We start from the raw sequence: 26,613 nt of genomic DNA on the forward strand, positions 1-26,613 counted from the left end.
AAAATTTACAGCACAGAAGGAGGCCATTCAGCCCATCGTGTCTGCGCTGGCCGAAAATGAGCCACCCAGCTTAATCCCACTTTCCAGCACTTGGTCCTTAGCCTTGTAGGTTATGGCACTTCAAGTGCATAACCAAATACTTTTTAAATGTGATTAGGGTTTCTGCCTCTACCACCCTTTCAGGCAGTGAGTTCCAGACCCCCACCACCCCTGGGTGAAATTTTTTTTCCTCAGCTGCCCTCTAATCCTTCTACCAATCACTTTAAATCTTTGGCTCCTGGTTATTGACCTCTCTGCTAAGGGAAATAAGTCCTTCATATCCACTCTATCTAGGCCCTTCATAGTTTTATACACCTCAATTAAATCACCCTTCAGCCTCCTCTGTTCCAAAGAAAACAACCCCAGCCTATCCAGTCTTTCCTCATAGCTAAAATTCTCCAGTCCTGGCAACATCCTCATAAATCTCCTCTGTACCCTTTCTAGTGCAATTATATCCTTCCTGTAATGTGGTGACCAGAACTGTACGCAGTACTCAAGCTGTGGCCTAACTAGTGTTTTTTACAGTTCTAGCATAGCCTCCTTGCTCTTATATTCTATGCCTTGGCTAATAAAGGAAAGTATCCCATATGCCTTCTCAACCATCTGTCCTGCTACCTTCAGGAACCTGTGGACATGCACTCCAAGGTCCCTCACTTCTTCTACACCTCTCAGTATCCTCCCATTTATCGTGTATTCCCTTGCCTTGTTTGCCCTCCCCAAATGCATTACCTCACACTTCTCCAGATTGAATTCCATTTGCCACTTTTCTGCCCACCTGCCCAGTCCATTGATATCTTCCTGCAGTCTATAGCTTACCTTCTCACTATCAACCACACGGCCAACTTTTGTATCATCTGCAAACTTCTTAATCATACCCCCTACATTTAAGTCCAAATCATTAATATATATCACAAAAAGCAAGGGACCTAGTACTGAGCCCTGTGGAACCCCCCTGGAAACAGCCTTCCAGTCACAAAAACACCCGTTGACTATTACCCTTTGCTTCCTGCCACTGAGCCATTTTTGGATCCCATGGGCTTGTACTTTTTTGACCAGTCTGCCATGTGAGACCTTGTCAAAAGACTTCCTAAAATTCATGTAGACTACATCAAACGCACTACCCTCATCGACCCTCCTTGTTACCTCCTCAAAAAAGTCAATCAAGTTAGTCAGACATGACCTTCCCTTAACAAATCCATGCTGACTGTTCTTGATTACTCCATGCCTTTCTAAGTGATGGTTTATTCTGTCCCTCAGAATTGATTCCAATAATTTGCCCACCACTGAGGTTAGACTGACTGGCCTGAATTACTCGGCCTATCCCTCTCTCCCTATTTAAACACCGCACAATGTTAGCAGTCCTCCAATCCTCCGGCACCACACCTGAATCCAGGGAGGATTGGAAAATGATGGTCAGAGCCTCTGCTATTTCCTCCCTTGCTTCTTTTAACAGCCTGGGATACATTTCATCCAGGCCTGGTGATTTATCTACTTTCAAAGATGCTAATCCCCTTAATACTTCCTCTCTCACTATGTTTATGCCATCCAATATTTCACACTCCTTCTCCTTAACTACAATGTTTGCATTGTCCTTCTCTTTTGTGACGATAGACGCAAAGTATTCATTAAGAACCATACCAACATCTTCCACCTCTACACATAGGTTACTTTTTTAGTCTCTAATAGGCCCTATTCTTTCCTTAGTTATCCTCTTGCTCTTAATGTATTTATAAAACATCTTTGGGTTTTCCTTGATCTTACTTGGCAATATTTTTTCATGCCCTCTCTTTGCTTTCCTAATTTCTTTTTTAATTTCACCCCTACACTTTCTATACTCCTTTAGGCTTTCTGTAGTATTGAGCTCCCGGTGTCTGACATGTAGTATAAACAGTTTGAGCAAAAAAGACAGAATAGCCACATTGGGGCTGAAATTCCATGGCTGGTCTGCCAGTCTCTCACTGGAGTAATGGTGGGAGACTGATGGAACCACCGCCGAATTTCAGCCCCATTGAAACTAAACTGTGATAGTGGGACAAGGTATGCATGTATCAGCCAGCGATAGACAAATTTAAAACTGGTATCAGCAAATTCTTCAAACAGAGCAATCAACACATGGAATGGATTTCTGGGTATAGTAAAGGAGGCAGAACTCTGAAACAGTTTAAGAATATATTTAATAAACAGTTTGATGTTTTAAGTTTTTCTGGATGAATGAGCTTGAAAGGACCGAATGCCCTCATCCATATTCCACATCCATGTTTATCTTGTGAAAGGTCCAAAATTTTGTGAGCATTATATTAAGATTCCTCAAAAACATACGAACAATTGTATAAATGTTATTTAAATGATTGCAGGCCAAAATTGCATCAGAACTGTTGATAATTTTCTTCCTTCTATAGATCAAGCAGTTAGCTATAAATGCTATTTCAGGTTTGTGCATGAGGCTTAATCACAAATGTTTTAAATACAAACACTCAGTTCATCAAAGAGACAGCTTAAGTTATAGACACTTATTGTGGTGTATTATCTCTGAGCTTTATCATCCATGGAAGGAGGAGATGACTTTATGGAAAAATATCACATATTTATCAATACAGATGCTCCCTGCCCTTGAATAATTTTTCCAAGTTTTTTTTGTCCTCCTGTTACATAATCTTTATTTGCAGTTCTCCATTAAGCACAAGGATGGAATGGGTGACAATAAATGAATCTTTAAAAAAGACATGGAATTTAATGTATCCTGGAATACTGTTTAGTAATAAATCGAAATTCACTAATTTTAATTATTTGAATCTTCTCTTACAGCCATACGTTTCTTCGGAATCTCCTATTTTGAGAATAACTCGTGGCCCACTTTTTGCAGAGGTGGTTTGCATCTACCAGCACTTCACACACTCAGTACGGCTCAGCAATGTGCATGGTAAGAACAGCTACAGTTCTGCCTCCTATAATAAATGTCTTTTTTTTGAGAACTCCAAAACTGCTATTGTCTTCTGCCATAATTACATTTCTTACAAAATGCGTAAGAACAATGATGGAGACTAGGTGAGGCCTTGCTGTATTTATGGTTCCGTAACATAAAGAAAAAATAGCTGTTGGAGTCAAAGGTAAGGAATATTATGGTGAAGGAGTAGAATTAGCTGGTTTACATTTGACCTTTAACAGAAGTATTAAATTCTGTCTCCCAATCCTTCTCAACAATCTTGATTCTAAACAACTTGGATTTCTGCCTAGGAATATTGTTTTGCTGGTAGACTTGGTTTCAATTCAGCAGGTTAGCAAGCTTTAGGCACTACTGATTGAACAGCCCTGTCCCATTAAACTTGGGTAATACCTTAGGTTCTGGTCAAAAATAGTTTCTTATTTTCATCCTCATGCCACCCTTGACCATCTGAGTTGCAATATCATCTAATTGTATAGATATCTGTAGAGCTTCAGTTTTTTTTAAATCCAGACTGTGTTAGGTGTCTTTGGATGTCTCACCAGCTCTTTATAGCTTATGGGTCAGAGTGGTGATTGAGATGATCTTAAACAAAAACTGGGTAAATCTGTTGTGGAATGCATTTTCAATTACCTGGCAGATAGGAAACTTTAACACTAAGTCATGGGGTTTGAAGGTAAAGTTCTAAATCAAATTTGAAGCAAATTTTGAGTGAGACCAATTGCAAAATTGAATAATCCTCACACCTTTTCAAAGAATTGTTGCTTAGACCTAAAAGGTGTTGAAGATTTCCACTTTGATAGGTCATGCTAGTGGCTAGAGTGCAAGAGCCTATACAAGGGGTCCTCTCTTTATTTCCCAGTTTGTACTGTTTGGTCAATCTCCTGTGATGTGAGAAAGATTGTCTTCCTATAGGATCATTTTCATTCTTAGCAACATCATTTACATTCCAGATACCATCCTGCCAACACCCTCAGTCACCTGCTAGAATGGAACATAATTCAGTGCCACCCTATTCTTATTTTTTTGACACATAGTCAAAACAAACAGGATCCTTGATCAGAATGTACCCTTTATACCAAGAGAAATAGCAGAGGAAGGTGGTCCAAGAAAGATCATCCACTGCAACATGCACAGTACTGATCTGACAACGTGTGGATGATACCTGTTGCAAGAACATAAGAACATAAGAAATAGGAGCAGGAGTAGGCCATTCGGCCCCTCGAGCCTGCTCCGCCATTCAATAAGATCGTGGCTGATCTGGTCCTAACCTCAAATCTAAAATTATGTCCAATTTCCTGCCCGCTCCCCGTAACCCCTAATTCCCTTTACTTCTAGGAAACTGTCTATTTCTGTTTTAAATTTATTTAATGATGTAGCTTCCACAGCTTCCTGGGGCAGCAAATTCCACAGACCTACCACCCTCTGAGTGAAGAAGTTTCTCCTCATCTCAGTTTTGAAAGAGCAGCCCCTTATTCTAAGATTATGCCCCCTCGTTCTAGTTTCACCCATCCTTGGGAACATCCTTACCGCATCCACCCAATCAAGCCCCTTCACAATCTTATATGTTTCAATAAGATCGCCTCTCATTCTTCTGAACTCCAATGAGTAGAGTCCCAATCTACTCAACCTCTCCTCATACGTCCGCCCCCTCATCCCCGGGATTAACCGAGTGAACCTTCTTTGTACTGCCTCGAGAGCAAGTATGTCTTTTCTTAAGTATGGACACCAAAACTGTATGCAGTATTCCAGGTGCAGTCTCACTAATACCTTATATAACTGCAGCAATACCTCCCTGTTTTTATATTCTATCCCCCGAGCAATAAAAGCCAACATTCCGTTGGCCTTCTTGATCACCTGCTGCACATGCATACTAACCTTTTGATTTTCTTGCACTAGGACCCCCAGATCCCTTTGTACTGCAGTACTTTCCAGTTTCTCGCCATTGAGATAATAACTTGCTCTCCGATTTTTCCTGCCAAAGTGCATAACCTCACATTTTCCAACATTGTATTGCATCTGCCAAATCTCCGCCCACTCACCCAGCCTGTCTATATCCCCTTGTAGGTTTTTTATGTCCTCCTCACTCTCTACTTTCCCTCCCATCTTTGTATCATCTGCAAACTTTGATATGTTACACTCAGTCCCCTCCTCCAAATCGTTAATATAGATTGTAAAGAGTTGGGGACCCAGCACCGACCCCTGCGGAACACCACTGGCTACTGGTTGCCAGTCCGAGAATGTACCATTTATCCCAACTCTCTGCTTCCTGTTCGATAACCAATCCTCCACCCATGCCAGAATATTACCCCCAATCCAGTGATTCTTTATCTTGAGCAATAATCTTTTATGTGGCACCTTGTCGAATGCCTTCTGGAAGTCTAAATACACTACATCCACTGGTTCCCCTTTATCCACTCTGTACATTATATCCTCAAAGATGGGTATCGAGGGATATGGGCCAAGTGCAGGCAATTGGGACTAGCTTAGTGGTATAAACTGGGCGACATGGACATGTTGGGCCGAAGGGCCTGTTTCCATGTTGTAACTTCTATGATTCTAAAGAACTCAAGCAAATTTGTCAGACATGACTTCCCCTTCGTAAAGCCATGCTGACTTTGTCCTATTAAATTATGTTTATCCAAATGTTCCGCTACTGTCTCCTTAATAATAGACTCCAAAATTTTACCCACCACAGATGTTAGGCTAACTGGTCTATAATTTCCAGCCTTCTGCCTACTACCCTTTTTAAATAACGGTGTTACATTAGCAGTTATCCAATCTGCTGGGACCTTTGCCGAGTCCAGAGAATTTTGGAAAATTATTACCAAAGCATCCACAATCCCTACTGCCACTTCCCTCAAGACCCTGGGATGTAAGCCATCAGGTCCAGGGGATTTATCCGCCTTGAGTCCCATTAATTTACTGAGTACCAATTCCTTAGTGATTTTAATCGTATTTAGCTCCTCTCCCCCTAGAGCCCCCGGTTTGTCCACTGTTGGGATATTCTTAGTGTCCTCTACCGTAAAGACTGAAACAAAATATTTGTTCAGCAGTTTTGCCATCTCCATGTTTCCCACCATTAATTTCCCGGTCTCATCCTCTAAGGGACCTACGTTTGCCTTAGCCACCCTTTTTCTTTTTATATAACTGTAGAAACTCTTGCTATCTGTTTTTATATTTTTTGCTAATTTATTTTCATAATCTATCTTCCCTCTCTTAATCAATCCTTTCGTTACTTTTTGCTGTCTTTTGAAGACTTCCCAATCTTCTATCCTCCCACTAAGTTTGGCTACCTTATATGTCCTTGTTTTTAGTCGAATACTATCCTTGATTTCTTTACTTAGCCACGGATGGCTGTCATTTCTTTTACACCCTTTTTTCCTCAGTGGAATATATTTATTTTGAAAGTTGTAAAATAACTCCTTAAATGAACACCACTGTTCATGTACCGTCTTACCCTTTAATCTATTTTCCCAGTCCACTTTAATCAATTCCGCTCTCATACCATCATAGTCTCCTTTATTCAAGCTCAGTACGCTTGTTTGAGAACCAACCTTCTCACCCTCTAATTGGATATGGAATGTAACCATGTTATGGTCACTCATTCCAAGGGGATCCTTAACTAGGACATGATTAATTAATCCTGGCTCATTGCACAGGACCAGGTCCAAGGTTGCTTTCCCCCTTGTAGGATCAGTTACATACTGCTCAAGAAATCCATCCCTAATACACTCAATAAACTCTTCCTCAAGGCTGCCCTGCCCAATTTGATTTGTCCAGTTAATATGATAGTTAAAATCCCCCATAATTATAGCTGTTCCCTTATTACACGCCCCGACTATTTCCTGATTAATACTTCTTCCAGCAGTAGAAGAATTAATGATTTCGCATATAAGAAACAATATATCATGTATATGTACGCAAGAAATCTAAGCAAATATACAGTGAAACAACATTCACTTTGATAATGATGTCACAAACCCTATAAACATTCAATTTACTGGGATAAAATTCATCCACCACTCTGGGGAATTCCAGAATCAGTTAAGAATTCAGATTCAAAACACCAGAGACCGAAGCTCACCCTCATATTGAGAGCACTCCAAAACTTTCTCTAAAAGGAAGAGTAGCCAGCAGAGAAAAAAAGCCAGGATTCCAGGAAATCGTTGTCCACACAAAGCACAACACAGACCCCACCCCCCACCCCCCACCGCAACAACTCATTTTTATTTGTGTATAATAATAATTAAGAATTACCCTTGTGCAACCCCTTAGTGCCTGTCTTATGTGCTCATTGACCTATCTTAGTACTCCTACAAAGTGAATCCCCAGTGGCTACAGCTTGAGAGTGGGAGGCTGCTCAGCTTCCATTGAGGACACTTCAGATCGCTGTGATGAGTGACCTCAAGCAGTTGTGAGCCTTGGGGTGTGGCTGTACCTACAGCATCTCAGCGTGGGCCAGGGCAGTCTGACCCAGCTAGCTATGTGGCACCAATTGGCAGAGTGGTTGGTGGGGGAGCAGGCATGCTGTCGTTCTGAGAGAGGACAGCGGGTGCCTCTCACATGGCGCCAAGACCAATCTCCTAGGACTGCACCTCAGCACTCCAAGTGGTGTGACACTGTGGAAGCCCCTGTCAACAGTGGCCTTCAGAGCCAAGATGGCAGCCATCTGAGCATCCATGGCAGCAGTGTAAGCTGCCATGGAAGCTGTCAGCAGACTCCATCATGGTGGGCACCACTGTTGGTTCATGGAGCTGACCACTCGGTCCATGTTGAACAGAATGGTCTCCATGCTCTATATGAAACCCTGACCTAAATGGGAGCTGGATTCCTCCATGCTCTGAGCCATTGCGTGCAAGCACTCTGCCCAGTGCACCTAGCATTTCCTGGTGTATGCCCATTAGCCTTCTTCGGTAACCTGGGCCCTCAAAGTCAGCATCTGAGTCCTCTATTGCACAGCTATTACGTCATCTTGACCCCCGGCAAGCTGGCACCTGCGTCATCCTATCCCCCTGCTCTAACTCCTGCACACTTGTGCCGGTGATTCACCATGTGAAGACCAGAGAGGTGGTCTGACCATCATTTTCCAATCCCCACTGGATACAGATGTGGTGCCGAAGGATTGGAGGACTGCTAACGTTGTACCATTGTTTAAAAAGGGAGCAAGGGATAGACTGAGTAATTACAGGCCAGTCAGTCTAACCTCAGTGGTGGGCAAATTATTGGAATCAATTCTGAGGGACAGGATAAACCGTCACTTAGAAAGGCATGGAGTAATCAAGGACAGTCAGCATGGATTTGTTAAAGGAAGGTCGTGTCTGACTAACTTGATTGAATTTTTTGAGGAGGTAACAAGGAGGGTCGATGAGGGTAGTGCATTTGATGTAGATTACATGGATTTTAGCAAGGCTTTTGACAAGGTCCCACATGGCAGACTGTCAAAAAAGTACAAGCCCATGGGATCCAAGGGAGAGTGGCAAGTTGGATCCAAAATTGGCTCAGTAGCAGGAAGCAAAGGGTAATGGTCGACAGGTGTTTTTGTGACTGGAAGGCTGTTTCTAGTGGAATTCTGCAGGGCTCAGTACTAGGTCCCATGCTTTTTCTGAATAAATGATTTGGACTTAAATGTAGGCGGCATGATTAAGAAGTTTGCAGATGATACATAAATTGGCCGTGTGGTTGATAGTGGGGAGGAAAGCTGTAGACTATAGGAAGATATCGGGCTCGATTTTGGAATGAAGCTGGGGGCAGGGGGGGCTCCGAAAATCGGGGAAATCCCGAGCGGGTTCGGAACCCGGCTCCAACCCACAGACTTCTGGTTCCCCACTGACGCGTCTGGGTGCACGCGCCTCACGAATGCGGAAGTCCCACCGGCAATTAAAGCCAGCTAAGATAGTTATTTAGTACTTGAAGTACTTAATCTTGTGCACATTAAGTCAGGGGTCCAATTTTCACACATCCTCGGTGTGTTTCCCGTGCTGTGCGAAACACTCCATGTGCTACCAGACGTGTTTCAGCCAGCAGCCAGTTGGACATTCACATGCTTGTTTGACAGATAGGAATAAAAGGTGAGATATTGCAATCGGGCACTCAGTTCTTTCAGACAAACTTTTCGCTGGGATATCTTTGTGTTTTCACTGAAAATTGTTACTTTCCACTCACTATTCTTCTGTTCACACATATTTACCAACTTTTCGGACCCCCTCAAACTGACACCATCAGCATGGGGGATGCCATGGCTGCATTCACCACTACATCCAAGGACAAGTAACATCACCAGCCTCGCCACCCCTCCCTGCACAAAACAGTCCTGCAACTACACATACACCAACTGTAAAGTGACCCAATGGGTGGCATCAAGTGTCGCCGTTCATGGTGAACCTCATGAAAGGGCCCTGTCACAAAAGCCAGTCAAGAATGGGCCAGACGTGACAGTAGGGGTGAGAATGATAACATTTAATGTGACTTTAACATAAACCAAATATAAATGAAAAACATTAACCTCTGTCAGACACCCTTGTGCATAGCTTTCGTGTTCACAAAATCTTAGCCTTTCTCTTCCTACTACTTCTACATGCTGCATCCCCTGTGGCTGCAGCAGAGGTAGTGGTAGGTTGCTCATGTTCATGCCCTGACTGCTTAGATACTTTCAGCCTATGCCCTCTGGGTTTTGGAGCCCGTGAGGGGCCCTCCAAAGACTGCTCCACTTGCACCTCTGCAGGGGCAGACTTGGCCACCTGGAGAGGGGGCAGCATTGCGGGCACGGGTTGAGAGGAGGGCAACAGGTGAGATGTAGGAGCGCTTTGAATGGCGTCCCTACTTCCATGTCCCCTTTCGCCATCATCCCTCTCCTGGGCCAGGCCCACATCACTCCTACCACCCGTGGACATGTTTGATGCGTTGGAAGGCCACTTCTAAAGTATCTGTCAGCCTGTTTAAGGCGGCAGAATGTTGTTCACCCTGAGTCCGAACGACTGTTGTTAGGGCCTGAGTGGACTCATTTGTGAGCCGTGCTTGAAGCCCAATGGAGGCTAACCTTCTCTCCGTCGCAGACATTCCCGCACTTACCTGCGACATTATCTCAGTCACTTGCTCACGTCCCTGTGACAGTATCTCAGAGATTACTTCCCGTACCTGTACCACCATTCCACTCATGCAAGAGTTGGACTCCTCCATCCTCTGCGCTATTATGGAGAGCGCACGTGGCACCTGTTACAGTACCTCACAAATGTACTGCTGTCCCTCGAACATTCTCCTTTTAAAGGATGGCCCCCGGGGTTCAGCATCTGCGTCCAGCTGAACAGAGCCTGGAGATGAGTGCTCCCACCAACGCAGATTCTCCACAGCTGCTCCTGCCACCAGTTTCTGCTCATGCTCACTTGTGTGTGGTGACTCACCAGGTACCAACCCAACTAACTCACTACCAGGACCCACCTAGGTGTGAGTATCTGCGCTGGTGGATGGCTCGCTATGATGTGACGGTGAACCTTCAGAGGCCGGCAGGTTCTCCGAGGAATCGCCTTCTGCCATCACTGCGGTTGTTGAAGGGCCTGTAAGAGAACAGAAGGCAATATTAAGCATCATCACAGACGTGTCATGTTGCGATCAGCATACTGAGGTGTTGAACATGGCAAGCATTCTTAACATCAATTCATATTGTGTGTGTTGAATGTTAAAGTTGTGTCGCCAGATGTTTGTGGGGTGCCAGTCTCGCTATCCCTGACGGACAGGCACTCGAGGTACGGCTGATCTCCAGTGCCTCCTGCTCCCCGTCTGTGAGGACCACTACTTGTTGTGGCCCCCCCCCACTCCAGTCCTCGCCCTCTCGCGTGCGTTTTGCACTCTCTTCTCCTAGAAGGGGAGAAAGAACAGACGTGTGAGTGAGTGATGGTAAAGTGGCCAACCGATGAATGCATTGCTTTGGATGAGGCTGACCGTGAAAGAGGTGCATCAGAGGGTGAATATGAGACAGAGCCATCACATTGGATGAGAACTGGGGTGAGTGGTAGTGGTGGGGTGAGTAATGGGGAGGTGAGGAAGTGCAGGTAAGTTGAGGATGAGCCTTAAGTGGGTGTGAGGTGTAGTCTTGGCAGTGTGGAATGATTTGGGGGGGGGGAACGGTGATGTGGAAGACAGAATGTAGGAGAATCAGTAAGTGTACTCACTTTTACTGACCTAGTTAGGTCATTGAACTGCGTCCTGCACAGGATCCAGGTATGGGAGATGTTGCTGCTGCTGGTGACCTCCTCTGCCACCTCGAGCCAGCCCTTCTTGGTGACAGAGGCAGGGCACTTCCTTCCGTCCTCGGGGTAAAACACTTCCCTCCTCCTCCTCACCCCAGTCGCTGCTGCAGTGAGGTGTCACTGAACCTAGGAGCAGCCTTGCCCCTGTCCTGCTGCATTGTGATTTCTGGGTCTTTGCTCTTGCAAAAGCCTTTGGAGCAATGGCCCTTCAAATAGAGCTCCTCCAGTTGACAGCGCTGCGCAGCTTTCGGACGGCAAACCCGGAAGCCACGTTAAGTGTCACCAATTCACTTGCGATCATGTGCGAAATGGACATATTTTGTTAGTCAGGTTACCCACGCACCCATTCACCCCCCTGCTGCCATCCCGCCTCCATTCTAAAATCGGGGCCATAAATGCACAGGTCAGTTAGGCAGAAAAGTGGCAAATGGAATTCAATCCGGAGAAGTGCATTTGAGGAGAGCAAACAAGGCAAGGGAGTACACAATAAATGGGAGGATACTGAAAGGTGTAGAGGAAGTGAGGGACCTTGGAGTGCATGTCCACAGATCCCTGAAGGTAGCAGGACAGGTAGATAAGGTGGTTAAGAAGACATATCAAATTTTTTTTATATTCGTTCATGGGATGTGGGCGTCACGGGCAAGGCCAGCATTTATTGCCCATTGAAACATATAAAATTCTGACAGGGCTAGAAAGACTGGATGCATGGAGGATGTTTCCCCTGGCTGGGAGGGTCCAGAACGAGGGGTCACAGTCTCAGGATACGGGTTAGGACATTTAGGACTGAGATGAGGAGAAATTTCTTCACTCAGGATGGTGAACCTGTGAAATTCTCTACCACAAGGCTATGGAGGCCAAGTCACTGAATATATTTAAGAAGGAGCTAGATAGATTTCTAGACACAAAAGGCAACAAGGGGTATGGGGAGAGAGCGGGAATATGGTATTGAGATAGAGGATCAGCCATGATCATATTGAATGGCGGAGCAGGCTCGAAGGGCCGAATGGCCTACTCCTGTTTCTATTTTCTATGTTTCTATATATTTCCAAGTCGGGATGGTGTGTGTCTAGGAGGGGAACGTGCAGGTGGTGTTGTTCCCATATGCCTGCTGCCCTTGTCCTTCTAGGTGGTAGAGGTCGTGGGTTTGGGAGGTGCTGTCGAAGAAGCCTTGGCGAGTTTCTGGAGTGCATCCCGTGGATGGTACACACTGCAGCCACGGTGCGCTGGTGGTGAAGGGAGTGAATGTTTAGGGTGGTGGATGGGATGCCAATCAAGCGGGCTGCTTTGTCCTGGATGGTGTCGAGCTTCTTGAGTGTTGTTGGAGCTGCACTCATCAGGCAAGTGGAGAGTATTCCATCACACTCCTGACTTGTGCCTTGTAGATGGTGGAAAGGCTTTGGGGAGTCAGGAGGTGAGTCAGTCGCCGCAGAATACCCAACCTCTAACCTGCTCTTGTAGCCACAGTATTTATATGGCTGGTCCAGTTAAGTTTCTGGTCAATGATGACCCCCAGGATGTTGATGGTGGGGGATTTGGCGATGGTAATGCCGTTGAATGTCAAGGGGAGGTGGTTAGACTCTCTCTTGTTGGTCATTGCCTGACGCGAATGTTACTTGCTACTTATCAGCCCAAGCCTGGATGTTGTCAAGGTCTTGCTGCATGTGGGCACGGACTGCTTCATTATCTGAGGGGTTGCAAATGGAACTGTCCACTGTGCAATCGTCAGCGAACATCCCCATTTCTGATATTATGATGGAGGGAAGGTCATTGATGAAGCAGCTGAAGATGGTTGGGCCTAGGACACTGCCCTGAGGAATTCCTGCAGCAGTGTCCTGGAGCTGAGATGAGTGGCCTCCAACAACCTCGGCTAATAAATACTTGCCTTTATTAGCCGAGGCTTAGAATATAAGAGCAGGGAGGTTATGCTGGAACTGTATAAAACGCTGGTTAGGCCACAGCTTGAGTACTGTGTAAAGTTCTGATCGCCACATTACAGGAAAGATGCAATTGCACTAGAGAGGGTACAGAGGAGATTTACGAAGATGGTGCCAGTCTCTGAGCTGCTGTTTGTTAGGGTCAGATCGAGTGACACTGCATCTTTAGGAAGGCTGGCTTCCTCTTCCTGAAGTGGCATAGGGGCTTCCACATTTTCAGCACCTGAAATGAAAGAGTAGGACAAGGGTTAGCTTTTAGTATGAAGAGAGAGAGAGATGAATGGCTGCTGAAAGCAGCTACAATTTGTCATTCTGAGTGTGAAGGGTGAGATAGAAGTAAGAAGGGAAATAGAGGATAAGGTGTGAAGAAACCCCATGCTATGTCTCCTCCAGCATTGCTATTCACCCTGCCCATGATGGCAGCGTGTCTTCTTCCAGAGGGGAAAGGTTGTGTAGGCGGGCTCGACCTCCTCCGGTCAAGGCCTCCAGTAGCACATTGTGCGCAACCTTCTCCAAGAAAGAAGGGAGCATGTTAGTGACAGCCTTGTGATGTGTTTTGAGATTGTACCTGTCATAGTCGAATAGTGAAGATGTTGTATATAAGATCTGAGGTGTAGAGAAGTGGGAATTGCAATAGTGTTGAGATTAGGAGGCGCGAGTGTGTGAGTAGGATGAGAAGGCAATGGAGTGAAATGTGGTGCAGCGCTTGCAGGAGAGTGAAAGGAAGCAGTGGAGGGTAGTGTGGCTGCAGGTGATGAGAGGTAAGATACTTAACATGACAACTCTGGTGAGGTCATTGAATGTTTTACTGCATTGCAGCCATGGAGCTACACTCCTGACATTGACCTCCTCAGAAATCTCTTCCTACTGGTGGCAGAACTGTTGCCTGGAGGACTTTCTGTTTCCCGGCAGGGGGGAGTGAACAGCCTGGACCAGTGCCTCCAAAGCTGCATCCGAGAAGTTGGGCACCCTCTCTGTACCTCTTCCAGTCATTTTATCCCTTTGAAAACGTTTCCCAGCTGTCTGCAGCCAGTGTGTACCGCTGGTTTCCTTTAAGTGGCATCAGTCAAGCCCAATTTCCCAGTCCCAAACAGACACGCAGCCAATAAGTACCAATAAGAAAAAATTCTGAAGGACAAAATTAGTCTCCACTTGGAGAAGCAAGGATTAATCAGGGATAGTCAACATGGCTTTGTCAAGGGAAGATCATGTCTGACTAATTTGATTTTTTGAGGGGGTGACGAGGCGTGTGGATGAGGGTAACGCAGTGGATGTGGTATACATGGATTTCAGTAAGGCCTTCGATAAAGTCCCGCACAGGAGACTGGTCAAGAAGGTACGAGCCCATGGAATCCAGGGTGCCTTGGCACTTTGGATACAAAACTGGCTTAGTGGCAGAAGGCAGAGGGTGATGGTCGAAGGTTGTTTTTGTGACTGGAAGCCTGTGGCCAGTGGGGTACCACAGGGATCGGTGCTGGGTCCCTTGCTGTTTGTGGTCTACATTAATGACTTGGATATGAATGTAAAAGGTATGATCAGTAAGTTCGCTGATGATACAAAAATTGGTAGGGTGGTCAATAGCGAGGAGGATAGCCTCAGTCTGCAGGACGATATAGATGGGTTGGTCAGATGGACGGAACAGTGGCAAATGGAATTTAACCCGGAAAAGTGCGAGGTGATGCACTTTGGAGGGACTAACAAGGCAAGGGAATACACAATGAATGGGAGGACCCTAGGCAAGACAGAGGGTCAGAGGGATCTTGGTGTGCAAGTTCACAGATCCCTGAAGGCAGCGGAACAGGTAGATAAGGTGGTAAAGAAGGCATATGGGATACTTGCCTTTATTAGCCGAGGCATAGAATATAAGAGCAAGGAGGTTATGATGGAGCTGTATAAAACACTGGTTAGGCCACAGCTGGAGTACTGTGTGCAGTTCTGGTCGCCACACTACAGGAAGGATGTGATCGCTTTGGAGAGGGTGCAGAGGAGATTCACCAGGATGTTACCAGGGCTTGAGCGCTTCAGCTATGAAGAGAGACTGGGAAGATTGGGTTTGTTTTCCTTGGAGCAGAGGAGGCTGAGGGGGGACATGATTGAGGTGTACAAAATTATGAGGGGCACAGATAGGATGGATACTAAGGAGCTTTTTCCCTTCGTTGAGGGTTCTATAACAAGGGGACATAGATTCAAGGTAAAAGGCGGGAGGTTTAGAGGGGATTTGAGAAAGAACTTTTTCACCCAGAGGGTGGTTGGAGTCTGGAACTCACTGCCTGAAAGGGTTGTGGAGGCAGGAACCCTCACAACATTCAAGAAGCATTTGGATGAGCACTTGAAATGCCATAGCATACAAGGCTACGGACCAAATGCTGGAATATGGGATTAGAGTAGACTGGGCTTGATGGCCGGCGCAGACACGATGGGCCGAAGGGCCTCTATCCGTGCTGTATAACTCTATGACTCTATGACTCTATGACACGGGTAGTGCTAGCCGCACGTGTGACTCATGATAATGAGCAGGCAGCATCAATTTCACGTGGTCCCTTTGATCCGCCCATGACTACCCACTCACTACCACTGGAATTTGGCTGACCAAAACCATGGGGTGGAATCCAGGCACAATGTTGTTCTGCCACATTTTGTGATCTCCAATCTGGCATTCCATCCAGATCTGCTCAGGGCCCAATTGAAATTTCAGGTCCCTAATGTGTAAATGTACATTATGAGTTTTTTTAAAAAAAACTCTAAAGTGATCAGTGCATAGTTTTCCCACATGGGAATAGCTTGCTTGTTATCTCTTTATTTTGTGGTATTTATGACAAATTTAGCATGTCAAGTGCTATGTTGTGGTAGATGTTTTGCAGTGTAATTAAAGGTTAAATAGTACAAAATTATGATAAACGTAGTTGTTGAGGAGTATTCCTAAGGAGTGTTCCTCTTAACTTACCATTGATGAGCAAAATTAAATTATGATATAAATTACTTGGCACTGTTTCAGCTATATTCGACTATTATACATGAATAAGCTGTATTTTCTGACAACTTTTATAGGTTGCTATGGGTTACCTTAATATCATGTAACTTTTCACATACTGACAGATAGAGGCACATTTTGGCATGATGCATGGTTTTAATTTTTCTCAGAGGCAATTTTTTTTTGTGTGAATATTAACCATGTAGCAAGTTATCTTTCCATGACCCAGAAGCCTTTGACCTTTGAAAAAATTCTTGAATTAAAGCTAATGGCTTTTCCACAAATGCAAACAGAATATGGTTGAGCTTTAAAAAAATAACTAGCTTGAAGACATGTTGCAATGAGTTGCAAACCTTCCCATCTAGGGAAAACTTCTTTTGCAGAAGAAATGATTAAATATCTTCACAATAAATAGAAATCCTGCTCACAGGTGCACAATTAATTAAAAATGAAGACTGCCTATCTTTTGACCTATTTATAAGAAAGGTATACTTATGCTTTATTGTTTATGATAACACAGGTTAGCTTGTGTTTTCTCGTTATTCAAAAGTATTTTGACTTATTGGGACACATTAACTTTTGGCGAGCTGATATAATGGAGAACAATAAAGAAAAATTCTATTTTGTAATATCTGCTTATGACAAGGTTAATATTTTAGGAACATAGAAGAGTACAGGACCGGAAACGGTTGCAGTCCATCTGGATAGTCCCAAAAAGTAACAACGTTCGAACATCAACTCCATCAAATTTTTGTATAAATGTCCCTCAAATGTTTCCACACTATCTGCCACCCTGGACAGTCCATTCCACATTTTCACCATCCTCTGCCTAAAGTAGTTAAATCTAAATTATTTGTACACGTTCTAAGCTTGAACCAGTATCTGTTGATTTTACAGTTTGTCGCAATCTTGAATGTATTACTGGGGTTCAATTTATCTATTCCCTTAAGAATACAGAATAATATCTCCCTTGAGTCTTCTCTATAGTAAACAATCCTAAGCTTTTCAACTTCTCCTCCCAGCTCAGATGTCTTTTCTGCACTCACCATTGCCTGGCTATTCTTCTTGTAGTACCGACGGGAATTGTATACTACTTTAGGTGTGATCATACAAGTCACCTCCTGGGATTGCTCAATCCCTCTGGTTACACATCCCAAGATCCGGTTGGCTTTCCTTACTACTGCCACACTGCACTGTTGGGTTCAGTGAGCAGTCCACCAATATGCCCAGAACTTAGTGTTGTGTCCTGTTACCTAGAGTCATTTAGTTTATATTCCCTGTGGCACCTCACTAGTGACCATTTACCATGTCAACGCAGCTCCATTCACAACCATCCATTGCTTTCTCTGGTTTAACTAATTTTCACTCCACCTCAAAGCTTGCCTACTGTTCCATGCCTTCCTACCTTATGGGCTAATCATCTGTATGGCATGGTATCGAAAACCATGGGAAAACCTAAATATATTGCATTCACAAAATTCCCATTGTGAACAAGATCCTTCATTTCCTTGAAAAACTTCAGTAAATTTATTAGACAAGAGCTGCCTCCCATAACTCCATCGTGACTTCCTGACTTCCTCTTACTTTACCATAATTACCTAGGTGTTTGTTTCCTTATCCTCTTTCAGAATGCTTTCTAATATTTTATTCACGACCGCTATTAGTTTCACTGAACTGCAATGTAATAGGGACAGATTCAGAAGGAAGTTGGAAGGGGTGTGTGGACGTTGAGGGATACAAGGACATAGTCGGAGATGACCTCAACAGTGATCAAGACCATAACAAAGTCAAAGGGCTTTTCATGAATATGGGTAGGAGAGTTTACGTGGAGGGAAAAGTTTAGGAAGGTCAGGGGGATGGTGAATTCAGAGGGGATGGGGCAAGGGGAACTGAGATTAAGATTGAAGTCACCAAGGATGAGGAGTTCCTCAGTGTAGATGCCGAGAGAGAAAAGGAGGGAGGATATCTTGGGGAGAAATTCAGGTTGCAGCTTGGAGGGCAGTAGATAATGAGGATTTTAAAGGAGAGGTATCAGTGTGGAACAGTGTGAGGTGTTCAAAGGAGGCAAAGGTACCAGAGGAGTAGAGGGAGAGGCCAAGGTGTGACTTGGGGATAAGGATCATGCTGCTACTGTAGCAGTTTGAGCAGGGCAAGTGGTGGAAAGTGTAAGCTATGCAGAGAGGCATTGGTAAGGGCAAGGTGATGGCACCCATGAGCCAAGTTTAAGTCAGAATGTCAATATAATCATCCGCAATGAGATGTGGATGGCAATGACCTTGTTTGCGAATGAACAGACATTCTGGAAGGAAATGTGGAGAGGAGTAGTAAATTTTGAGCTGTGGGCAGAATCTAAAGGGGCAGTGATGGTTGGGGTGAACGGGAAAATTAGAAGGTTGGTGAGGTTAGTTTCCCATTGAGTGCACTGGACAAGATGGTTGGTGAGAGAAGAGGAGGTGGTAGTTTGGGTGTCTGCTCATAAGGAGGCAGCAATGGGTGCAATAATAAACCTTTTGAAAAATGTCATGAGAGGCATAGAGGGTAGCCATGGGTTTTTTCAAGGAGAATTCAAGCTTGAGACAGCAACAGGAGATTAGAAAGGCAGAGGAATACTGATGAATTGGGAAAGAGATTTGGGGGGGCAAAGTACTTGAGAGGGAAGAAATGAAAGGTGGCATGGCCTTGTGAAAGGTAGGGAAGAGGAAAAAATGGGGAGATAGAAGTATATGGCTCAGGTCCAGATAGGCAGCTAAAATATGCACATGAATAGATACAAAGGGAATTCAAGTTACATAGGCATGGTAGAAATTAGATGAGCTGTCATGATTGTAAAGAGGAGATGATAAGCCACAATCGAAACTTAAAGTCTGAAGCCCTGTGGTGGGATGAATTGGACTTGTAGACAGACTAGTTTGTCCACAAACCAGTGTCCAGGTTCAGAGTCACTTGTGGAGAGGGAGCGGATCCAGGAGCCATTCAAAGAGCAGAGTATGAGTTGAGGCACTGGTGGAGGTTGCCCAATGGAATCAGAGAGCTGAGGAGGAGTGAAAAATTAACCAAAGATCATTCAGTAACATTACTGTCACATAAATGCCAGATAATGACCATCTTCAGCAAGAGAAGGCCCAAATACCTCCCCCTGACCTTCAAAGGCAGCACTGTCACCAAATTTCCCCCGTTACCATCGACCAGAAACTTAACTGGACCAACCATATTAATAATGTAATGACAAAAGCAGGTTTGAAGGCTGGGTACATATATGTGATGAGTGGCTCACCTCCTGAACCCTCAATCCTCCCCTCTCTGCACCATCTACAATGCTCAAGTCAGGGGTACAATGGAATGTTCATCACTTGCCTGGATGTGAGGAGCTGCAGCAAAACTTGAGAAGCTCAGCTGCATCTAGGACAAAGCAGTCCACTTGATTGGTGCCCCTGTCACTGAACGCAAAATCCACCCCTTCCAGCATCACTGTGGCTAACATGTACTGCAGCAACTCTCCAAGCTTACTTCCAACAATACCTCCCAGCCCAGCGACCTGTACCAGCAAGAAGGACAAGAGCAGCAGCATCATAGGAACATCCTCACCTTCAAGTTGCTCTCTAAGTCACAAACCATCCTGACTCGAACATATACCACCATTCCTTCATCGCTGCTTGGTCAAAATCCTGCAATTCCCTACCTAACACCTTTATGGGAACACTATTGCCGCAACAAGTGCAACAGTTCAAGGAGACGGCTAAACACCACAGTCTCAGGATAACTAGGGAATGACAGAAAATGTGGCCTTGCCAGCGTCACCTATATCCAGAGAATAATTTTGCTTAATAAATTGATATAATGACACCATTGAGATCTTTTGATGCCCCACAGTTTCCATTTTCACCTTCATACTGCCAATATATTTGGAAATGCTTGACATTTCTTTTAATATTCTCTGCTATCCTAACCTAATTTTCTATTTAGCTTTCCTGACCAAATTCATAACCCTTTTTACTTTGTTTTATATTCTCCTCTGTCTATTATACTATGCATTGCTTTGTACTTGCGGAACAATCTTTTTTTCATTTATTACATGATTTGTCTTATTCCTTGCATTAGTTCTATTATTGCCCACATTTGTCTTTTCCTTGTTACCCTCTTTCCCTAATGGTATACATCTGTTCTGCACTCTTATATATAAATGTAAGGAGTCGCACAACACCAGGTTATAGTCCAACAGCTTTATTTGAAATCACAAGCTTTCTGACGAAGGAGCAAAGCTCCGAAAGCTTGTGATTTCAAATAAAGCTGTTGGACTATAACCTGGTGTTGTGCGACTCCTTACATTTGTCCACCCCAGTCCATCACCGGCGTCTCCACATCATGGCTCTTATGTATAGTATTTCTAAATATTAACCCCTTTTCTTCCATGATTTTCCTACTTTCCTAAGCTCACGTCTCATCTTGTCAAAATCTGCTTTTCTAAAGGTTGAATGATCTATTATACTCATTCTCTTTTCCATTGGAAACCTAACCATAAACTTCACCGTATTGTCATCATTGTTTGCTAAGGTGTTCTCTGACTTTGACCAGCTCTACCATCTCCTAGTTGTTACTTGATATCAGGTTTACTAGTGCTCCTGATTACCTGGATTCCTTGTTCAGTTGTTCCATGTAACAATCAAATATTGTGTCCAGGAACACTCCAGATGCACCCTTTATAGATTTCTCAATCTATCCTTGGTAGGTTGAAGTCACTCATAACAACTGCATCTGTCCATGTACAGGCCTGGTAGCCTTAAACAGACATCTATCTAGCTTCCTTCCAGTTTCTCAACCCTATCCACAGCATTCCCACCTTATCCACACCCAAAGCATTTCAGCTAGAATCACGTTCTCTTTTTTGTTTTAAAAAAGCAACAGTCCCTCCCAGTTTGTTTTTTCTATCGCAATGAAGCAATCTGTATCCCTATACACTAAACCAGCCTGTGTCATTGTTGAACCTGTGATATCTGATCTCTGTGATATCAAACATTTGTATATCTTGATTAGTAATGTAATAACTTGAATAATATGTTTAATTTATCCAGTAATCAAAGAAAATCTTAATGCTTAGCACTGATGAAAACACATTTATAGGGAAACGAGGAATATCTAGAGTACTTCCTATTCAAAGTACCCCATATTGACCAATCAGTAAACCAAAAAGAAATAGAACTTTTATTGTTAAATTTTTATTAAATTTTTTTAATAGGCTTCATGGAGATCTTCCATTTCAGGTTTCCTTCGTCCATGTCACTGATAGAGAGTAGCCAACCGCATACCAAAATGGTCTCATTCATTTCAAGAAGCCACTACTTCAGACCAGCCCTAGGCCAGATTGGAGCCACCTGACCTCAAGAAAACACACTGCCAGCAGAGCATGCCGTCGATATCCAGTTCCAAAGGTTGTTTATTACCCGTTGGAACTGGATATCAGCTGCATTCTCTGCTGACAAGAGTATTTTCTTACGGTCAAACGTATAAAGAGTTATGTGGCCACCAGATACTAGGTCAATATTTAATGTGTAAAAACTAATCAAATCCAAAGGGCAGCTATGGCCAGTAAAATTGTACGTGGCTCCACTGGAGCTTTACTATACCCGGACAAGTAAATTTATTCAGAATGAAATGAGGGTTAAATGTGGTCAAATCAAGTTACAAGTTTACAGCAAATCAAAATTGTATAGTTTGCAGTTTAATTCTAATTTGGAAACGTCATCTTAAACAGTTAGGTTATTCTTGTATGATATCTTCATTAGCAATAAAGAGCTCCCTGACAATGATTAATATTTTAATTTTCTATGGTTGTGTTTAGTGACAGGTGGCAAAAGTATGATCTATGAGTTGATCATCTGAAATTTAATTTTAATTTAATTTGCCACTTAGTTTGTGGTTTTTCATTTTTAATCACCATCACAAATAGTTTGCTGCAATTATTTTTTTGTAGGGCTTCAACATATGTAGCATGTGAATTTCCAAGTATTTGAAACCAAATTCTGTGTTATAGTGATTGACCATATAAACAGTTTTGAAGTCATACTCGCTGGAAAGAGACTCTAATGCAATTTCTTGCAAGAATGGGAAATCTTGTTGTTGCAGTATTTGGCTGAATAACTGTGAAAACATGACTGGTTAGAAATTGTCCATGCTATTGGGAGGGATTCCCCATGAAGAAACAGGCTAACAGGATTCCAGATTCATGAAATGGATTGGGTGAAAATGTACATCAAGCAGGTGCCAGGGTAAGACTCCATTAGCAGTAACCAGTAAAATACAAAATAAATTGCCAGCCAGAGTAAGTGACAGTTTTGAAAGCTTTAGCAACTCAAAAAATGGTTTTAGATTGTGACAACAAATTATTCTGACATTGTATAAGAGTGCATTTAGAATATTAGGCTAGATTTTTCAATTCCCATTATATTTCAGTGGGAACGGTGTGCAGTGGACATAGTGCTCAGTTTCCGCTGAACTGTAGATTGCAAAACCAATATGGAGGCAAGAAACAAAGTCTGTGGGCAAGTGATGGCCTGGCACAGCACCTGGATGCCCTTTTTGTGGGCTGCTGCATGAGGTGGGTGTGATGAGGTTGCTTTGTTGGCTCTCCAGGGCACCCTCCTCAGACAACAGCAGTGAAGCATGCCTGGAATGAAGTGACAGCCATGTTCAGTGCTGTGCATAGTACCCATAAGATCTGGAAACCAATGTGAACGAAGGTGCCAAATCTCAAGAAATCTACCAGTGTACAGGTACACCTCAGCACCAAATCCCAAGTAGAGGACCCAAATATGTATGCTGCAAATTGATGGTTATCACCCTGCTACACATTTACTGCTGGCCCATGCCAAGGCCTTGGACAACTTTTAAGCTCTTTCATTGTTTACCGTGTGTGCCCAGCAGAGCACACATTGAAACTGCAGCTTACAATTGAAACATCTAATTAGGGCTTAACACAGGAAATCATTGTAACAGACTGTAGTTTATGACATATGGTCAGTTACCGCCACATAGCATGGGCTGCAGGTTGGGCACGTGTATGTGTTCCTTCAATTTGCAACACCTCAAGACTACTTCAACAATCGCAAGGGCAAGATGGCACGTAACACAGGGGAACAGACCCAAATTGGAGCAAGGCCCAGAAATTACAAGCCCTTGGTTCCTTTTGAGGAGTCCACTGCAGGTACGCTCATCTATAATAGCATCAAGGAAGTACAGCAAAATAAAGATCACCCCAGCATAAGCTCAGAGCTGGATACTATACTTATTTTATCACCTTTCTCACTCTCACTCACTCATCACGTATACAAACACCTGCAGTGTACTGCAGTGAAACCTCTATTTTAAAGTGTTTCTTGGAGCCAGAATTCGAACATTTTCCCTTTTTCTGAATTTATAGGCCTAGAAGAATTAGCTGCCAGCACAGCTGGTGGCCTAGAAATGGATGGCATCTCTCAACACCTTGCATCCTTCTCACCAACCTTTGCAAGCACCAGTATAACTATACAAATTCTGGGATTGCAATAAGTGAGCTAGTGGAGGTAGCCATGGGTGAGTCACAGTGCACAGGTGAGGAAGATCAAGTTGTGTTACTAAAGGAGGTGCAAGCGCCTTCTGCCCAAATGGACATTAGGGTGCCATCGATGAACTCTGTATTTTCAAAAATGCTATAGTGCAGTGAAAGTCAGCATCCATGCCATGCTATTGTACTATTCAGTGGAAAAAGAGGTGAAAGTGCTGTGCTTGTTGACCAATGCACATGTAACTTGTTTGATACATCTGTGGACAGCAAATTGGCTGATACTGCAGATGATTCCTGTGATAACCTAGGAGATGGTGAGGCAGAAAAGATGAGGGTGATGGTAATGATTACCACAGGTAGTGCAAACCCAATTTTGCATGTTGGTTGCAGGTGCATTTGCAGTAAATGGCTGAGCTTTGCAACTGTCCCTGTGTTGATCCAGAGTTTGCAGAGGCAGAGTCAATAGTTAGGTGTTCTAGGGCCTGCAAATATATTTGGTAGCGTAATGGCGGACAATCCAGCTCCGTGCCAGATAATCTCACATGTCCAGCTGATCTCGCTGGTATGTTTTCCTTCACCTTGGATCACTTTAACTATGAAATACTGCATTTGGAGTGGTGTAAAATTCCCATAATTAATTTTACATTGACTTGCCATCTAGGACTCTGGCTTTCAGCTCTATGTATTGTTGCTCAGGGAGCTGCAGTGAAAGTTTGATTCTAAGACCTTCTTTTCTTAATCACTGTTCTTTTATGATCTTCCTGTTCTGCTGAACTCCTGTAAATGCTATACGATCAGTTTTGTGGTGATTCTGTCATACAATATCCTGCTACTTTTCTTTCTAATTGAACATTTCTTACATGTTCTAGTGCCAAAAAGCACTAAAAAGCCATTGATAAAAATGAAAATAAAATAATCCAAAAAAATTCCTCTGCTGCTTTAAATATAAAATGAGTTTCCCTTTACGCGCACTCCAGATGAGCAAGCAGATGACTTTAAGATGGCTGGAAGATTGTGCATGGTGCAAATCGAAATGGATTTTTATCTGATTTTCCCCATCCTCTCACACCAACTGAAAGATGACACTGCAATTTTGGAGACTCACCTTCAAAAAGATATGCATTTGAGATGATTAGAGAAGAGCAGTAAGGATGATTCTGGGACTAAGGGCTCTAAATTAATGAGGAGAAACCCTCTTTTTGTTTTTTTATTGGAAAATATTTCCAGGGAATTTTCAGTACTTATTTTTGACTTTTCAAAAATTGGTAAAAAAATTAGTTTAAAAAAAATTTTAGAAGTTAAATGGAAATCAGAGAAACATTCTGCGTATTAAGAGCTTTAAAAAGTAAATGAAAATTATTTTCAAGAAAACTGTAATAAAAGGTGGCAATTAGTACATCATGTTTATTTGGCAACCCAGTGAAAGACTAATAAAACCCTCCTTCCCCCAATCTGCTGTGAGGTTTTATTGGAGCTGCCCAAACAGTGTGGATTCAGGTTACACCTTTGAGTTCACTCCGAGACAAAGCATGAGCCTCGGCTGCTCTTGGATGGACAGCAGGTACTCTGCAAGGGCAGGTTTGGTCAGCTGGTCCTTAGTCGCTTAGGAGGCAGTTAAAAGCCATCATGTGCAGGATGCTGGCTTGGGTAATGGCTCCAGCTCATAACGACATCAGAAAATTCAGTGTCGAACTGGCATGTATTCCACCAGCTCACTTCCCTTCACACGTGATTAACTGAATGGGAAATCCAACAGTTGGCAAACTTTTTATGAAAATAGCGTTTCCAGTTCATGGAGAGGAATTTTATTTTTAATTGAATAATATAGAATGCAATATCATATATAAAAAAGTTAAAAATGCAGAGGTCTGGTTATGAGGAGGAAAATTGTTATCAGCGCAGATAATAGTAGGGGGATTAATCTTTAAAACATTGAAAAGCAGAAATAATGTAGATGTAAACATGTTTTTTGATTTATTCTGTGAACTCGGGCATAGAGTTTAAAATTAACAAGCCTCAAGCAAGACTGGGGCAGAATCTATGATAGAGTAGGTTATACATATTCTGTTTTTGGAAAGGATTGGAAATGCCAAAGATTATGGCCTTTTCTTGTTCCATGTTTTCTTATATTCTTGTGTTGATTACAGCTAGAGCAATGCAACATCAAAATAATTATGATTATAAAATAGATAATTAATTAACGGCTATGGGGAAAGAGCAGGGGAGTGGGCCTAATTGCATAGCTCTTTCATAGAGCCAGCACAGGCATGATGGGTCGAATAGCCTCCTTCTGAGCTGTCTGATTCTATGATTTTAAAATTGAAGATGAATTTAAAGGGCATATTTGTTTAATTTATCGTTAGCTAATTTTCTTACAGAATGTGCATGAAGAACTCTTGAGAAAATTGTTCAAGGCAAGGGTCAACAATTGATGTGTTTTTCATTAAATGTTAAAAAGAAAGATGTTATCTACTAAAGGATGCATATAAGATGGCATTTACAAGATAATTTTGCGCTCCGTGGAGAAACGGCACTCTTGAGAGCAGGAGCATGGAACCATCCCTATAGTTTTGTAAATATGTGTATTCAACTCTAATCGCTATTTTTTTCTAATACAGGAATTGATGGGCTGTCACTGGAAATCTCTAATATTGTTGATATTAGGGATGAAATAAATAAAGAAATTGCTATGAGGCTGGTCACAGATGTCAAAAGCAACAATCAATTCTACACTGACCTGAATGATTTCCAGGTACTTACACTATTTGAAATATATGCAAAAATAAAAAGCTCTAAGGATAGCTCGCCCAAATTATGGTAATGGTTAATCTTCAATTTCACTTAGTATGATTTGTAGCTTGCTTTCAACAAACTCTTGGTACAAGGCATGATGGAATCTGATGGCAGTTTTTATTTCAATTTTCAATGAGCACTCGTTATTTTTG

General features: G+C 43.1%; 1 protein-coding gene across 3 annotated transcripts in view; it reads left to right on the forward strand.

Annotated features, from left to right (window-relative positions):
• The window catches only part of man2a1 (mannosidase, alpha, class 2A, member 1), a 198,463-nt gene that overhangs the window by 134,520 nt on the left and 37,330 nt on the right, over positions 1-26,613 (forward strand). For all 3 annotated transcript variants that reach the window (XM_067982943.1, XM_067982942.1, XM_067982941.1), the window contains exons 16-17: positions 2,845-2,959; positions 26,287-26,420. In XM_067982943.1, coding sequence (XP_067839044.1) covers positions 2,845-2,959; positions 26,287-26,420 — 249 coding nt within the window. The remainder of the gene's footprint in view (positions 1-2,844; positions 2,960-26,286; positions 26,421-26,613) is intronic.

This window comes from Heptranchias perlo, chromosome 4 (assembly GCF_035084215.1).
Source record: "Heptranchias perlo isolate sHepPer1 chromosome 4, sHepPer1.hap1, whole genome shotgun sequence".
Classification (NCBI taxonomy): Eukaryota; Metazoa; Chordata; class Chondrichthyes; order Hexanchiformes; family Hexanchidae; genus Heptranchias; species Heptranchias perlo.